At 59.7% G+C, this 15415-nt stretch overlaps 6 protein-coding genes across 6 annotated transcripts; 2 read left to right on the top strand and 4 right to left on the bottom strand.

The window, feature by feature from the left end:
- Positions 1 to 22: 22 nt before the first annotated feature.
- On the bottom strand, positions 23 to 1064 carry BKCO1_8600029 (protein phosphatase methylesterase 1; the record flags this gene model as incomplete). The annotated part of the gene is made up of 1 exon (XM_020279629.1): positions 23 to 1064. A coding segment is annotated over one exon (1042 nt), but the record flags the coding sequence as incomplete, so codon positions are not given.
- Positions 1065 to 1792: 728 nt separating this feature from the next.
- Positions 1793 to 3445, bottom strand: BKCO1_8600028 (c2h2 finger domain-containing protein; the record flags this gene model as incomplete). Its single annotated transcript, XM_020279628.1, has 1 exon — positions 1793 to 3445. The coding sequence occupies one exon, from the start codon at positions 3443 to 3445 to the stop codon at positions 1793 to 1795; it is 1653 nt and encodes a 550-aa protein (XP_020125530.1).
- Positions 3446 to 5079: 1634 nt separating this feature from the next.
- Positions 5080 to 6252, bottom strand: BKCO1_8600027 (uncharacterized protein; the record flags this gene model as incomplete). The annotated part of the gene is made up of 5 exons (XM_020279627.1): positions 5080 to 5249; positions 5307 to 5468; positions 5701 to 6061; positions 6117 to 6150; positions 6206 to 6252. The coding sequence occupies 5 exons, from the start codon at positions 6250 to 6252 to the stop codon at positions 5080 to 5082; spliced, it is 774 nt and encodes a 257-aa protein (XP_020125523.1).
- Positions 6253 to 6535: 283 nt separating this feature from the next.
- BKCO1_8600026 (microsomal signal peptidase 25 kda subunit) lies at positions 6536 to 7318 on the top strand (the record flags this gene model as incomplete). Its single annotated transcript, XM_020279626.1, has 3 exons — positions 6536 to 6575; positions 6634 to 6914; positions 6974 to 7318. 3 exons carry the CDS (start codon positions 6536 to 6538, stop codon positions 7316 to 7318), a joined length of 666 nt encoding a protein of 221 aa, XP_020125524.1.
- A 351-nt stretch (positions 7319 to 7669) lies between these two features.
- Positions 7670 to 8848, bottom strand: BKCO1_8600025 (uncharacterized protein; the record flags this gene model as incomplete). Its single annotated transcript, XM_020279625.1, has 1 exon — positions 7670 to 8848. One exon carries the CDS (start codon positions 8846 to 8848, stop codon positions 7670 to 7672), a length of 1179 nt encoding a protein of 392 aa, XP_020125525.1.
- Positions 8849 to 11132: 2284 nt separating this feature from the next.
- On the top strand, positions 11133 to 15032 carry BKCO1_8600024 (c2h2 finger domain-containing protein; the record flags this gene model as incomplete). Its single annotated transcript, XM_020279624.1, has 1 exon — positions 11133 to 15032. The coding sequence occupies one exon, from the start codon at positions 11133 to 11135 to the stop codon at positions 15030 to 15032; it is 3900 nt and encodes a 1299-aa protein (XP_020125521.1).
- Between the last annotated feature and the right edge of the window lie 383 nt (positions 15033 to 15415).

Genomic DNA, 15415 nt, shown 5'->3' with positions numbered 1-15415 from the left:
CCCGTATGAATAAGCTGCTGACCTTGCATCTGCCCTATCATGAGCTCCTTGTCCAAGCGATCCGTGCCCGCGAGGAGCAGCAGCTTCGCGCCCCTGGCCGTGAGGAACTTGCTGCTCATGCCCTCGAACCAGTTGGTCCAGTAGGGCTCGGTCTGGGCGAGGTCCGTCTTCCACACCCACTTGCCCGACTCGAGGCGGCGCAGCAGGCTGGGCACCGAGGCGCGCGCGCTGTCCGGGTTGCGCAGCGTGCGGCTGCGGATGTGCCAGTCGATGGCGGCGTCGGGCGAGGGGAAGATGGACGGGCGGGTCGACAGGTACGTGTGCATGTGCTTGAGGGCGTCCATGGCCGAGCCCTCGACCACGTCCAGCACGGCGTAGCCCATGACGCCGGCGGGGCCCCCCGGCAGCACGCCGCTCTTGGCCGCCTCGACGACGACGGCGCCGCCCAGGCTGTGGCCGACCAGCAGCAGCTGCGGCATGCGCTGCGTCCAGCCCAGCCGGGCCGCCGTGAGGGCGATCATGCGCGCCAGGTCGGCGCTCAGCTTCGCGACCGCCATGCTGCCGTCGACGCCGCCGTCGCCGCCGACCACGACGGACCCGTGCTCGCGCGCCTCGACGGCCAGCACGCCGACCTCGGGCATCAGCCGCCGCGCCTCGAGCGCGAAGAGCGCCCACGTGAGGGCCGACGAGCCCGCGCCGTGGTGCAGCACGAGCAGCGGCGTCTTGGGCGTGGCGGGCGGCGTCACGTAGACGTGGTACTGCGCGTGCTCGCCCGTGGCCTCGTCGCGGTGCTCCAGGAACAGCTCCTGGGCGAAGTAGCGGGTCCAGTCGACGTTGGCGGCGGAGGCGGCCGTGGGCGGGGCAGCGGCGCCGGGCTGCTTCTGCGTCGACGGGGGCACGACGGTGCCGGTGGATGAGACGGATGACGCCGACGACGAATCGTCTTCTATCGGCTGCTGCTGCCCGGGTTCCTCTTCCAGGATCTCGGCGATCTTGTTGGTGTTGCTGCTGGGGGGCTTGCTGCCCAGCTTGGTCTTGCCGATGGTTTTCGCCAGGTCGCTCATGCTGGCGGTTTGTCGGTATCGTTGTTTCGGCGCGGTAGTTTCAGCATTGGAATGTGCACGGAGTGCGGTGGTTTGGAATTGCTACTCGATGTGAGGTGACAGCATCAGCAAGCATTCATATCGATAGATGCACGAGCCATCCGGTGGCGCAACCGCCTGGTGCCAGTCAGTAGTAGTTGCCACTCTCGGCCTGTTGTTGCGCGCGATACGACGCCACGAATACAACGACCGCCAAAACAGAGAGGACCGCGGCTATTGTGAAGTCTAGAGGGCAGAACGTCCTGCTCCCCATCGCGAGGATTTACGCCCACCATGTTGGATTACATGCGCGCAAAATCTATGCCAGCAACTCTGAGTCGTCAGCGAGCCTTTTTCTCGGAGAACAGTGTCGATCGACCTGCCTGCAGGAGTCAGAAGTCAGAGCGGGCATTGGTAGGCATGGACGGAATGAATCAGGAAGAAGCCTTTGATTGTTACCGAGAGCGATATACATTTGATCCCGATGCTGAACAAGACGATTTGAGTTACAGAAATGGTATCCGTCATTCATCATGAAGCGTAAGACTACAGTGTTATGTTTTGTAACGAAGGGGGTATCAGTTTGTTGTATGCCAGTGCCAGTCCAATCCAGTGGTAGCCATCCAAACGGCCTAGACAACGAAATAAAGCAGGAGCGCCATCGGGTTCATCAACAAACCGAAGGGGAACAGGACAGGCGAAATACACCACTAATCGTCCTCGGATGACTCTTCGCTGTTATCCTCGATCATCCTCCTCATGGCGTTGGCATGCTGTCCGCCCCTCTTTGGGGCGCCGTTGCCCAGCTGCCAGGTGCCCCTCGCGTCCAGCTCGATCAAGCCCTCCTCGCGCAGCCACTGCTCGAGCACGAGATCCTCACGCCACCGCTCGACGCCGTACACGCTCGCATCGCCGCCATCCCCCTCCTTCTCAAAGTGGCGACCAACGTGCTCCATGCGCTCTTCCCAGCTGCCTGGGCCCTCGAAGGACCGGTTGCAGAAGAGACATGAGCTGCAAGGCGGCGCATCACGCAGCTTCAGGTAGCATTGCATCTGAAAGTCGGCCATGTTGTCTTCCGTGACGGGAGCGTCCTTTGAGGGTGGGCTGGGGCAGGAACCACCCCTGCTGCCTGGGGCTGTGCTGCTCGGCGCCATGTGCATGCGACGCAGATGCTGCGCGAACAAGTCCTTGCGGTTGAAGTCGTTGTAGGAAGTAGTAGCGCCACCGTCGAGGGTGCTCGGGCATAGCTGACAGCGCCAGAAGCCGAGGCGGATGTGCTGCGTGCTAACGTGTCGCTTCCATTCGTTCTTGGATGCGAAAGTGGAAGTGCACGAGTATCCTGCGAAAGGGCAGGGGAAGGGGCGGTTCACCGGGTTGTTATTCTTGGAGGAGTTCGACTTCGAGTTGCGGGACTTCGAGCACTTGGCGACGCGACCCCGCCCGCTGCCAGCGCTGTACGACGTCTTGCTTGCATTACTACTGCGCCGAGTCGTGCCTTGAGAGCTGATGCTCGAACGAGATGTTCGGCGACGACGCTGCTTGTTGCGAGGCTTCCAGTCGGAATCGGCTTCATCTTCGCTCTTGACGACTGGCTTCACTGACTCAGCGTCGCGGACACGGATGGCGTCCTCATCGCTCAGACGAGTGCAATGATGATCATCCGTCGTCATCTTGCCATTGAACAAGATCGTCTCTTGTTCACAGGCAAACCCCATCTTCATGTCATGACATTCGTCATACTCCACAAGGGCCTCGGTCTCCTCGCAAGGAGAAGGGTATGGTTGGATGTCCGAGAGGGTGCAGGAGCCGCCAGCACCGAGGGTCGCTTCGTCCATGGAGTAAAGTGGATAGGTTTTGAACTCGCTGTAGGTTGTGTCTTGGATGCCGTATGCCGGACTACTTCCGCGATCGGGGGAGCCGAAGCTGTTGATGCTGAGGTCGTCTTTATGCGAGACGTTGTAGCTGCTGCCCCCCGAGGACACAGACCAGCTAGAGCGGAAGTTATCCGGGGATCTCTGCCTGATACCCCTTCCAGTGTACGGCAGGGGCTGCTGTGCTTCGAAACAGGGCTCAAGGTCGAAGTGATGGTGCTCACGATCGGTCGTGTTGCCGAGTTGGAAAGTGTTCGTCTCGAAGAGGGGGCGCTCATGTCCGCTCAAGTAACGTTGCATGTTTGACATGGCGTACGCCGGCGTCGAGTCCAAGGCCAACTCTGAGCCAAAAAAGGTGATTGCTCTTTGATTGTGGCGTACGCCAGTCCAGGGAACATCCCCATCAGACCATCGGTATCCATCCTGAAGGTGGCCCGTCGCATTGAGCTGGATGTCGGGGATGTCGTTGAATGCTGAAAAATGGTGGTCCATTGTGTGTGTGTATGCGTGTGTGTGTAAAAGTAGAATGAGTTTTGTACAGCAGTGAAGGCAATGTACGGCAAACGTATGTTGGTTTAGGGGAGGCTCAGTGACGAGGTGACATCAAGTCAATCTGCGTAGGAGCAATAAGAGAGGAGTTTTTGGTCAAAGCGTTATGTCGGGAGCGTACCGTTAGTGCTTAGCTCGGGGAGCCTTGATTGAAGCACAGCTCGGCGATTCTTATACAGCAGTGTTGGTTGCTCAAGACGGCGGAATGCAGAAGGGTGAAGGAGGCGGAGCAGGATATAGCGTCAGGAAAGTGATAGGTCTGTGGCTAAGAATGGAAGGGCTGTAAATCGTGTGCTCCGCCCTGAAAGTCGTGATTGTGTATCAACGTCCTGCATGGCAACAACTCCTTGGATCGCGCTCTTATGGCGGAGGCCCCACGGGTACGTCTCGCAGAGCCGCATCGACGCACCCTCCACCAGTTGCACGAGCGCCAGCATCGGCTGGCAGTGTGCCGCAAGGAGCAAGCCATCGACACGCGACCCCTGCATGCTGACCGGTCCGTGTGTGCAGCGCTCAACTTGGTTTGGGGCAGGCCAGTGTGGCAGAGTCCTTCTGTCCCACCACGACGGACTGCAGATCCCGACATGGGCTACTGATCGGGCGCTGGTGCGTGAAGACTCTTGGGACAAGGGCAAATGGGGCGGGAGAGAATGGGGAACCAGCGCCGCGCATGCATCTGTGAGGTGATCCATGCCGTCCGGGGAGGCGCTGATGGCTGACCAGCGCATTGCTGGAGCGCCTAGCGCGCCCGCGAGCGAGAGGCCGGCGGAGCTGTGCGGCTGAGCCTGCTGCGAAGGACGCGCGCGGGACTGCGGGTGCGCCCATTCGTGCCTTGGAAGGGGTCGGGGGCCAGAAGGGCGTAGAGGGCGCGCCGGCGGACGAACGAGATGCGAGTGCCAAACGCGCCGAGCTGCCCTGCTCAGAGCGATCCAACCCCCACGGGTTCGCTGCACGCCCGCACGCCTGCCGTCGCAAAAGCAAACATGATCGAATCCGGGCGCCCGTCGCGATAGCGGGCGGCGGCGGCGACGGCGGCGTGGGCAGACGCGCTGGCTGCTGGGGCGGCGCGGCGCCCGGAGAGGAGGAGATCGAGCGGAAACGAGGCAAACAGAGCCGCGAGCAGGCAGCAAGCGGTGCACCACCGCCCTGGGGTGAATTGGCTGCCGTCATGTCTTGGGCGCGGCTGATGCCTGGAGCACCTTCGGTTGTTGGCCCCCAGCTGCGGCGCTGGCTCTTATCCATTGGCCGACGCTGCACCAGCACATGCACTGAGCGGCCCCGACAAGCCCAGTGGGGCGATGCACATTTTTCATTATCCATACCGACGGCTAGCTATCGTTAGACAAAGGAGGCTCTGCTGAGTAGTGCTGGCCCGCTCGCTCGAGTGTGCCTTGTCCGCCCCAGGCCGGCTGGTCCTCGATCATCCCGCATGCTGTCTTGGCATGCATGCGTGTGCGGGAACCACCGGTCAGCCAAGGCACTGTGCGCGGGAGCCGTTGCGTGCGGTTTGCTGCTCCGCCCCGTCGCATTTGCGTGGCTGACCTGCAGCCGGCCAATGGCGACCGCTGCTACGATCGTCAGGTCAACTTCGCCAGCAGCCGTTCCTCGACGCCCTCGAGGATCCAATAGTGGTCCACCACCTCGAGGTTCTCCGCCTCGCTTTGAAACAGCTTGTCCGGGTCTTGGTCTGGGCCCATCATCCCCGCAGGGTTCATCTGTCCCATCTGCTGCGTCACCTGGCTTGCAGCTGCGGGGCGTTTGCTGTTAGCTTCCGCTCAACCAGAGACACGGCGCCATGACGTACCGTTGTTGCTTCCCAGGATGAACGTGTAGACGGGCTGCAGGCCAAAGAGGGTCAGGAAGTACCACGACAAGCTGGATACCCATTGCACGTCAAGGTCGCGTGTGCCCACGCCCGACTGGAGCATTGACTTGAACTGCGGCGTCAACGGGAAGGGGAGCTTCACTGTAACCAGGTCAGCCGAGAACGTCGCCCCGCCACGCAGCCCATGTTGGGGGCAGCTTTGTATAATGTTGCAACAGCTGGACATTACACGCGGGTAATGGGGCCATTCGCCCGGCGTGGCAAGCTGCAACACCACTTGACAACCCTGCCAGGGCGGTTTTTCCCATTCCTCGTGTATACCTGCCCCACTGTCCAACTGCTTTACCGGCCGGAAGCCCAGGCAGCCACTTACAGATGACGAATCCAGAAAAGAAAGCATTGATCCATCCCATGATCAGTGTCTGCGGAACCATCATGGCCACATTGCCCTTCATTGCGCCCATCATGCCCTCCATCGCTGCGGGGTCGCTCATTGGGTTGGGTCTGGGCTTTCCTCTGGCCTCAGGATCGGCGAGGAAGGCACCGTCCTTAAACGCAGAAACGAGGTAGCTCTTGCGGCTCTGGAACGATGACGGAGACAGGACGTTGCTGTTGGAGCGTAGGTTGACGCCGCGCATGAGCGACCGGTGCTCGCGCAGCTTCGGAAGGGCCTGCTTCTTGGGGGTTGTTTGCAGCAAAACCATCGCGTAGTGTCGGAGGACGCCCGTGAGGACCTGGTGAGGTCAGCAATGCACGCGCAATCCTCATGTTCCGCAGAGAGGAGCATACCATGACCACCGTGATTGGCAACAGGATCCACCAGCTGCATCGACTGTTAGCTTCCAGGCGACGACCTGGACCGGCGCTCGCGGACGTACAACAGGGAGGGATCCCGATGGATCGTCTGCGCCAGCGGCTGCGCCATGATGCCGAGCTATCGGGACGTTGAGCCGGTCGTGCGTTTCGTGCTGCAGAGCTCAAAGTTGGTCTGCGATGGAGGAAGGCGGCGTCGTGAAGTGGATCAAGGCGCGGGCGCGGCTGTCAAACGCTCGGACAGGGATCCGCCGGCGGAAGCTCCAAGAGACCACCGTGTGCTTCAACCGCAACTCCGCCGGCCGCGACAACGAACTGTCATATATGTTATTGCGCACCCAGAGCCCTGCACCGGGATCGCCCACTACTTGGACTAGCCATCGAGAATTGCAGACATGCCGGACCAGCAGAAGATCGCAGTTTATTCCGTCCCCGGTACCGCGCACCTCTGTTGAAAGCTACTCCAACGCGAACGCTGACGCTGTGCGTGCAGACCTCAAGAACACCACGGACGATGCACTGCCCAATTACCTGAACTCCCTGAAGTTCCGCCAATCCCACCGGTTCACTGATGTGCGCCTCGCTCTCGGCTACACGGCTGTCATCATCGCCGGCGCTCTCTTCTACTTCGACTACAAGTTCGGCTGGGACGCAACAAAGGCATACACAGGCCCGGCTGTGCTGGCATACTTCGCTTTGAATAGCGCTTTCATGTACTGGATGTACTTTGTGGAGAAGGGCATGGTGTACTCGGGCGAGAAGGATGGCATGAAGGTATGCAGCCCACAAATACCAAAGGGGCGCCATTGGACGAGGGAACTGACGACCCGCAGCTGGAGATTGCTTCGCGAGTCGAGAAGAACATGCCAATCTACCACTTGACCGTTCGCTTCGCTTCGGGGGATAAGAAGAATGCCAAGAACAACCTCTGGCAGGAGATCCACCTCCAAGCCCCCTTCACGAACTGGTTCACGACCGACGGCTACTTCGCCACCAAGCCTTTCCAGCAGTTCATCGCGTCCGAGATCCCGATCGTCGGGGCAGCGGATCCAAACAACGTGGTCGAGGAGATTGGTCGGGGTTCCGGCGCCAACGAGATGCGCGTGGACGGCGGCAACGTGCAGGATGTGCTCAGCCAGCTGAAGGCGGCCGGCGCCAACGCGAGGAGGAGGGGCTGAAGAAGGATCTGGAGGAACGTGAAGGCGTTACGAGTTGCGGACGCGGGCATGGATTGCCTGCATTGCTTTTTCCTCTCCTCTTATCTGTTCATGGGCGTGTCACGGATGGGTCGGGACGCATGTGTGCGGAGAGCCGCCACAAACGAGCACGAGCTGAGAATCAGGGAAAAAGAGGCATCGTATTGTGCATTGCTACCCAAGACCTAATTGGTATCTACAGACAGGCATGCTGGCTTCACAGCTATGAGTAAAAAAGATTCGAGAGAAAACAAACAATCCCCGCGCCAAGACCGTGCGCCTATGCTGCAGTGTGATTACATTTTATGCCTCGACTGTCATCTAATACGTACTTCACTCATCAAGCTCCATCATGCTGAGCATCTCCAATTCGGTTTTGACGACCCGTTCAAACTCTTCGCGTTGAATCCCGGCCGACCGGGCCAGTCTGTACAAACTCTTGATATCGGTGCTGATGTGCTGTTTGATGGCAACTTCGGCTTGAGAGGAAGCTTCCGCTGCCTGCTCCATCCGTTCGATGGAGCCCGACAACGAAGAAGCGGCTGAGTCGGGACGTGGGTGGTTAATGTCGTTGTTTGTATCCTGGCCGTTTTGTTGTGGGGGCGGCAATGACGAGTCGTACCCTCCCGGACCAAGGTTAGTGGACTCCAAAGGTTCGACTTGAGGCTGGCGTTCAGTAACAAGGGTGTTCCCATTGAGGGTCGACTCGATAGACTCGTCAACTTCCTCCTCCGGGTCGTGTGCATCCAACGCAGGCTGCACTTCCATGGCATAGCGGGCAAAATACTCGAGTTCCGACGCTGACGGCACCTGCACATTCGAGCCGGGCGCAGGAGAGCGCTTGGCAGGCGTTCTGGCAGGCGTTCTGCCCGGGGATCGATCGTATGAGTTCCAGTAGTCGTCGTCCTCCTCCTCCTGCTCTTCATGATTGCTGTGGTGCTGGTGATTGGGCACGCTGCGAGCGTTGGGACTGAGCGTGTCTTGGCGGAGAGCATCCCGAATGTATGCGACCTTGGAGCCCTCGTTGGCTTCGTCCATGCTGTCAAACCACTCGGAGCCATCGTTCATGTCCTCGAGAGCACGAAGCTCGCTGAGTCGCCAACCAGGGCCGCCGCTGGCCTCATCGGTCATGCACCAGAGGAATATCGGCAGAAGCTTGAACTCGTCCAGCTCCAGTCTGGCCTCCAACGTCTCCTCGTCTCTCCGCCTGTATCGGACACCCTTCACGTCATCGAACTCGATTTCGCCGGAGGACGGGTGTGGCTCGATCTCAAGATTCTCGACGATCTGCGGGAGCTTGCTGGCGCGCTCTTTGTCCCACGAGAGGAGGGGTAGCCATGACTCGTTCGGGCCGTTTGTGACGGAGAGAAGTTGGACGCGCTGGCGCAGGATCGGCGATAGAATAGGGAGCAGAGCTGGAGGGGGTTGCGGGGACGCGAAGGCGGTCGGTAGGCAAGCAAGGAGCGGAGGAAGTAGAGTTCGGGGCTCTGGGGCCGGGATAAACTGGACCATTCTCGTGGCTGTGGCGGTACCGTTCCTCGCAGGATGAAGGCTGCTGGAAACGGAGGATTTGAGGAAGGCGGCGGGAGCTAGCAGCAAGTGTCGTGGGTTGTCCGCGTGAAACAGTAGTAGTGGATGAGACGCAGCAGTCACATGCAGATGGACAGCTGGATGGATCTGCAGTTTTTGCTGAAGGACGGACAATTGAGACGGGTATGGGGGCGAGAGGAGCGGAGGGTGCGAATAAGAATAAAAGCTAGGGACCAACGCTCGAGCCGTTGGGCAACGGGCAAAAGTCACAGGTGTTGTTTGGTAGCATCTCGACCCCTCTAGATCCCTTCGTCCGCGCTGGACCAGGCATGCAGCGACCCCGATGATGACGCCTGCCGCCGATTTGCCGGACGCGTCCGAGGCATCCCTGCGCGCTCCAATCGTGAAGTGCCCCGCCAGGGTCCGCCCGTCCTTTGCGGAGACGAGCTCCGCGAATCGCACGCCGGGGATTTCTGGTCGGAGGCCTTCTTCATCGTCATGGCGGCCGCGGCATGTCCTACGGAAGTGACGTGCAGCAGGCGCATGGCGAGGCCGTCAAGCATTGTACAAGCTTCTGAGAGCAGTATCGCACTCCCCGGTCATGCCAGTATGCCAGTGAGCGCGTATCTCGCGCCGCGCCCCGCTGTCCCCTGCGTTGCTCCACTTGTCGTGCATGCACCTACTCCGCAAGCGTGAAGGGCGATGCTCGAGCACCACTCCTGCACACCATCTCCGTTCAGCAGTTGGGGCGAGCTACCGCCTTTTGGGGGAGATTGAGACCGATCAGAAGACCTCACGCAGACTTTCGCACCCGTCTGCTCAACAAATCCGGCCAGCGGAGCATTACGGGCCGTATCATTCGCGCAACGGGCGGGCCGCATCTGGTGTGCCACCTACCTACCTAGGGTGAAAGCCTCGGCGGAGAGGATGCGACTTCGCTCTGCGCGAATGCCTTAGGCAGGTAATGCGAAGTGGCCCCGACGGCATCTCCGGGCTCTGGGCGTCGTCCATTTATATCTGCACGGAATGCTTGGCCTGCGAGCTGCGACGCCGCACAAGAACCCCAAGCATTCACACGCGTAGACTTGCTGGAATCCCAAACTCCGCAGGTCCACACGAGTCCACGATCGGTAAATGCTCTGCTTCTACAACGCCCAGGCATAACACTGCAACGTTATATGTGTCTGGGTTGAAACGCTGAACGGGACAACAGTGCACATCGCCGGGAGTTGTGCTTCAACCGATCGCGTAGGCTTGCCCGGCTGCGTTGCTGATGGCCGCTCTCAGAGCGGGAGCGAGGTTGAGAGCGCGGTGGCAGCAGGCACGATGGAGGGCGCAGCGAGGCTGGCCAGGCTGGGCTCGGTGCACCGCCCGCAACAGATAACCCAGAGGGCAAGCTTGCGCGCGGCGAGTCGCAGGCGCCGTGGTGCTGTCGAGGATCGCCAAACCGGTTCCGGCTGCGGTTGCCGGCTCCACCGGGCAGCGGCAATTGGAGAGCCTCATTAGGCACACAGTCTGCGCTAGGCGTGGCTTTGAATTCTGGAGGGGTTTCATCATCTCGCGCCCGCAGCGCAGTGCGGTGGCTGAGCCGGCTGTTGTCTGCCTCGCAGACATGGGCCGGCCCACGCTCTTCGCGTGAGTGCTTGTCAAGGGCGATGGCGCCTGATGGATCCGCAGGCACTGGGCAGGCTCCCGCAGCGCGGTGTCTTGGCTCTCGTTGCAGCGCTCCAGCGCTCCAGCTGCTCGACGCCGCCTCGCGTCAGCCTCGCGTGTCGCTGCTGCGCCCGTGCTGTGACACTCGGCCGGTCTGCTCGCTGCGGGAGTTAACAGGGACCTAGCCCACTGCCTGTGTCACCGTCAAGACATGCCGTCAGCCGGCTTGCTGTGCTCCAGCTTTCTACACAGTAGAAAAGCAGCCGCCATCCTTGCCCAGCGCGCCTGTGCCTGACTGAGCCGCGGCTTCCTATCCTCCAGCCAGTTCGCCAATCGCCTGCCCTACAGCAAGCGCCCGCAGGCGATACCATCTTCCCCTCGGTCGCTTCGACATTTGAACTCCGCCTGCCGCCTGCCGCCTGCCGCTCTCTGCTCCCCGCGCATCCTCCTTGCAGCTCCTGGTTGCGCGCCACTGCCGACGGTCCCCTCTCGGCACCTGCCCCGCCACCGCACCCACTGCTCGTGCAGATCGTCGCGCTCTCTGTCGACTCGACTCGATACCTGCATTGGTCCCGCGCGCTTCTGCAGCCGGCGGCTAGATGCTAAATCTGCCATGTCCCTGGTGGGCCCAGTGATGCCCGTACCCTCCGACAACGACAAGAATGCCCACACCCACGCCGACATCATGAACGACTTTTACTCGGCCTCTGCGTCTGCGGAGCCCTGTCGCAACCCGCTCTACCGCCCCAGCCACTCGCGCAGCAGAAGCTCCCATAGCCGCACCTCGCAGCACTCGCATGCAGAAGACATGGCCGCCCTCCCGTCCATGCCCTGTCATGACACCTCCATGAGCCTGCAGCCCCCCGACTTTTCTCAAACGCAACCCCCAAAGCCAAGCAACATGTATCAGGATACCCAAATGGCACAACTCTCCTTCCCCACCTCCGCTAACAACATGTCTCCTTCCATCTCGTCCTATCACGAGCATGCCACGCCCGAGACCTTTCTCTCGGATCCGGTCTATACCGACATCAGCCAGTACACCACTCCGGGCCTCGACGACGAGCTTCTTGAGGCCCAGGTGAACATGGGATTCCTTTCTGTTGGCGCCATGAACACTCTCAACGCCGGCTTCCACGACAGCTCCGTGGCATCCCAAAACTCATCCGGGCCCAGCAGCATCAACGCTTCCAACAACAGCCTTTTGGCTCCTACTTTCTCCGCAAGCTACGGTGGAACTACGCACTTGGTGTCCCCGTGTCTGACGACCCATTCGAGTCCAGGCTCTAGCAACGAGTGCTTGCCGAATCCGTCTCTTGTCTCAGCATCAGGCAATAACGGTAATCCCGCTGCAAGATCGTTGACGCCTGGTATGGAGGACCATTCGCACGGCATGCCGATACCACAGCAGCAACAAAGCCCGGCGCTAACGGCAAGCCCAGGTGGCGGCTTTCTTGATGTACCTCAGGACCGCTCGACGAACTTCCCAAGCCCTGTTGTCCGAATCGAGAATTTTAGCATAGACGAATCACCGGCTCGCCCAGACGTTGCCCGTAGTCTCAGTAACAAGCGATCCGGCAACCATCTATCCCCGCGTGACCTGGAAGAGTCGGACGACGACGAGTCTGGCCGGTCGTTTGTACGAGATGTTCCCATACGGACGGTGCAGATACCAGCACCGTTGCGTGGCGACGATGGCTCGTGGATTCCCAATGCCAGCTCTGGACAGGCTGGAGTACACCCTGAGGAGCGGAAGGACATGCAGGATCAGCATGTCCCTACTCTGAAAGAACAGGAAGACCAACGTCTGATGGAAGAGAAAAACCACGACGTGGCTGATTGGCTCACCAAGAGTGAAGTGGGCAGCGAAGCCGGTGGGCCCGAGAGCCGACCGCGCCGTAAGAAGCAGTCAGCCGTCGGACGCCGAAGGGCACGCAGCACAAACGACATTTTATCTCGACCTCGGCAAGGGCTAGGCGTCCAATTTCCTCCATTCATTGTTCCAGGACCAGGCCTGCATCTCAACATCGAATCGGAAGATGAAGATCTTGGGTTTTCTGAGGGAGATAGCACCAGCGGTAGCCCGGATTCCCCACCAGCTCAAGTCAACGTCGAAGATGACAAAGACCAGAGCTCCTACTTCCCGAGGATGCCGCATCCAACGGAAGATGAGAACCTCCCGCCTCACGTTCGTCCATGGCATGATGCTCCACGGCCTTCGGAACCGTCTGAAGTGAAATATCAACCAGATACGTCCAACGCCGCCATGATGAAATTTCATCAGCGCGCTAGAGACCTCGAGACAGCCTCATTAGCAGTGACGGTTGGCTCGCAACGTCGTAGGAGCGAATCCGAGATCGGAAGTGTGCGTCATGCTGCCGGGATTTCGAAGATTGTCGGCCCGGCTGCCGAAGCGAACAAGCCCAAGGAAAAGACACGAACGAGGACAGGAAGTCTGCTGAACAATTTGAAGCGCCACCCCAGTAATATCCTCAAACGCAAAGGTAGCCATCCGAGCCATTCCCCGCAGCAAAGCACAGCTGCTCCTTCGCCCCCTGCGCTTTCGCTTGAGACCTCAGTCAATGTCCCACCCGAGCGCACGAGCAGTTGGGGACGGTCGAAGTCCCCTAAGGCCGATGGTAGTCCCACCGCCCTCTTTAAAGATCACGGAAGCCTTGCACCGTTTGCATATGCAAAGAACCGAATCCGCAGAAGTAGGAGCCGGAGTGATATTGGCAGTAAAACTCCAGGCCTGTCAGAGCTCATGCGCACGCACGGTGGTCCACCGACCCTGTCCTTGGTGACACCAGCAAACACTACCGATGCTTCCAAGCCTAGGCCCCGTGGTGCGGATGGAAGTGGCGATGAGGATGATGGCGATTTTGACGATGTCAGTGGAGTCACGATGGATCTAAAGGTCCGGTCAGATCCCATCATACCCACAATCGAAGGATTCCGTTCACACGCACGGTTGCTCAATCCACGAGTCGACGAGTACATGATCGAGCGGATAGCCCAAGAGCAGCACCGGCGATACAAGAAACTGCTCGATCTCAAGGTCAAGCATCTGAAAGCAGTGAGAGCGAAGAACTGCGTGTCGAGTGGCTTCTGTGCTCCTCTGGGGGGTCAGCCCAAGATCCTTTCTCCCCCTCCGAACAAGAAGGATGGCGAAGCACCTTTTGCTGGCTTCCAGATTGTTGTTTCGTCTGACGATGACCTTGACACATCTGAGGAAGGCACTATCATACCCAAGACGCTCCCCGCTGGGTTTCCCGTCCCTCCTGTCAGACGTATGCCGGCCGAGTTCGAATGCCCGCTTTGTTTCAAGGTCAAGAAGTTTTTCAAGCCCTCGGATTGGACCAAACATGTGTATGAAGATCTTCAGCCGTTTACGTGCACATTTCCGAACTGTGGCGAGCCCATGTCGTTCAAGCGGAAGGCCGATTGGGTCAGACATGAGGACGAAAGGCACCGGCAGCTGAAAAGATGGATCTGCGAAAGGCAAGGCTGCGGGCATGTGTGCTACCGCAAGGACAACTTCGTGCAGCATCTTGTACGTGAGCACAAAGTACCGGAACCGAAAGCCAGGGTTGGCCGCGCAGCGAATGTACCGAGCAATGTCCAGATTGACTTGCGTGCATGGAAGGCTGGAGAAGATGTCTTCGGAGGGCCCGGTGACATCTCAGACAAGATTTGGTCTTTGGTGGAAGTTTGCCGACAGGATACACCGTGGCAACCAGAACAGGAGTCATGCCGGTTCTGCGGCAACATTTGCCCCAGTTCGAAGAAACTCACGGTCCATCTGGCAAAGCACCTTGAGCAGATCAGCCTGCCGATCCTTCCGTTGGTGGAGAAGAATCAGCTTTCTGCGGACAGCATCATCAGCCCTGTGGAGAGGCCACACGTGCATCGGCAAAGGGCGTCTTCGTCGGCTGCTCCGGCATGGTCGGACAACAACTCGAAACACAGCCAGAACCTCAGCGCCAACTCGAGTTACTCGAGCTACAACCAAGACGCATCCGGACCGGCGACGTCGAACGTCATGCACACATACCCGCCCCCACAGTTCCAGCACTATGGAGCTCAGGCCCAGCAACAGGCTCAGGCAGCCGTGTCGTACGGCGGCGATGGTGCATCGAGCTTCGCGGTGCGGTCGTACCCGCTACCGGCTGGAGCGAGCGGCATGCGACTCAACCCCAACCAGTACGCGTCCAACGGCTACCCCCCGGCCATCACGCCAATCACAGACTTCGCACAGGGCGGGCAAGTCTTCCACTCGCCGGTGGAAGCTGGGCCGTTCAGCAGCGACTTGCCGACGAATCTGTATGCTTTCAACAGGCCGATGGGATCAGACTTGGCGGGCGGCATGCCGATGGCGGGACAGGTGCGGAGCGAGCAAGTGAACGGCGGGGGACCGCTCCCTTACCAGCAACTGCCCTCATCATATCCCAGACAACAACAACAACAACAACAACAACAACAACAACAGGGGTATCGTGACTACGAATACTGATATCATAGCTTTCCTTGAGTAGGGGTTTCTTTCTTTGCTGTTCTCCAGACGGGGCGGGTTGAGCGAGGGTGTTCTGTTTGGCTGGTTTTACGATATCCCCAGGGCTCATGACGTTGGGTTGTGTAGCTACGATTCCTTTCTAACGGCCGCGGTGTACAGCAGACGAGGGTGGTTGACAAAACGAATAGGAATCTAGTTTGTTGTGTTTTCCCATTGTGCAGCTGGCCAGGGATGGCGGTGCTGTGAGCGGGCAGGCATTCCTCGCGGTGAGGCGCGGAGGGTGAAGGGCGGGCCCGGATGTGGCAAGTCATCCGGCCCCCACACTGGAGGTTTTGGCCCCCAAGGTCAAGGCTTCGCTGCAGGTACGGCGGGCGGCACGACTC

The sequence above is a fragment of the Diplodia corticola genome (genome assembly GCF_001883845.1).
Source record: "Diplodia corticola strain CBS 112549 chromosome Unknown scaffold86, whole genome shotgun sequence".
Lineage (NCBI taxonomy): Eukaryota > Fungi > Ascomycota > Dothideomycetes > Botryosphaeriales > Botryosphaeriaceae > Diplodia > Diplodia corticola.
This window is presented reverse-complemented; position numbering and strand designations above follow the sequence as displayed.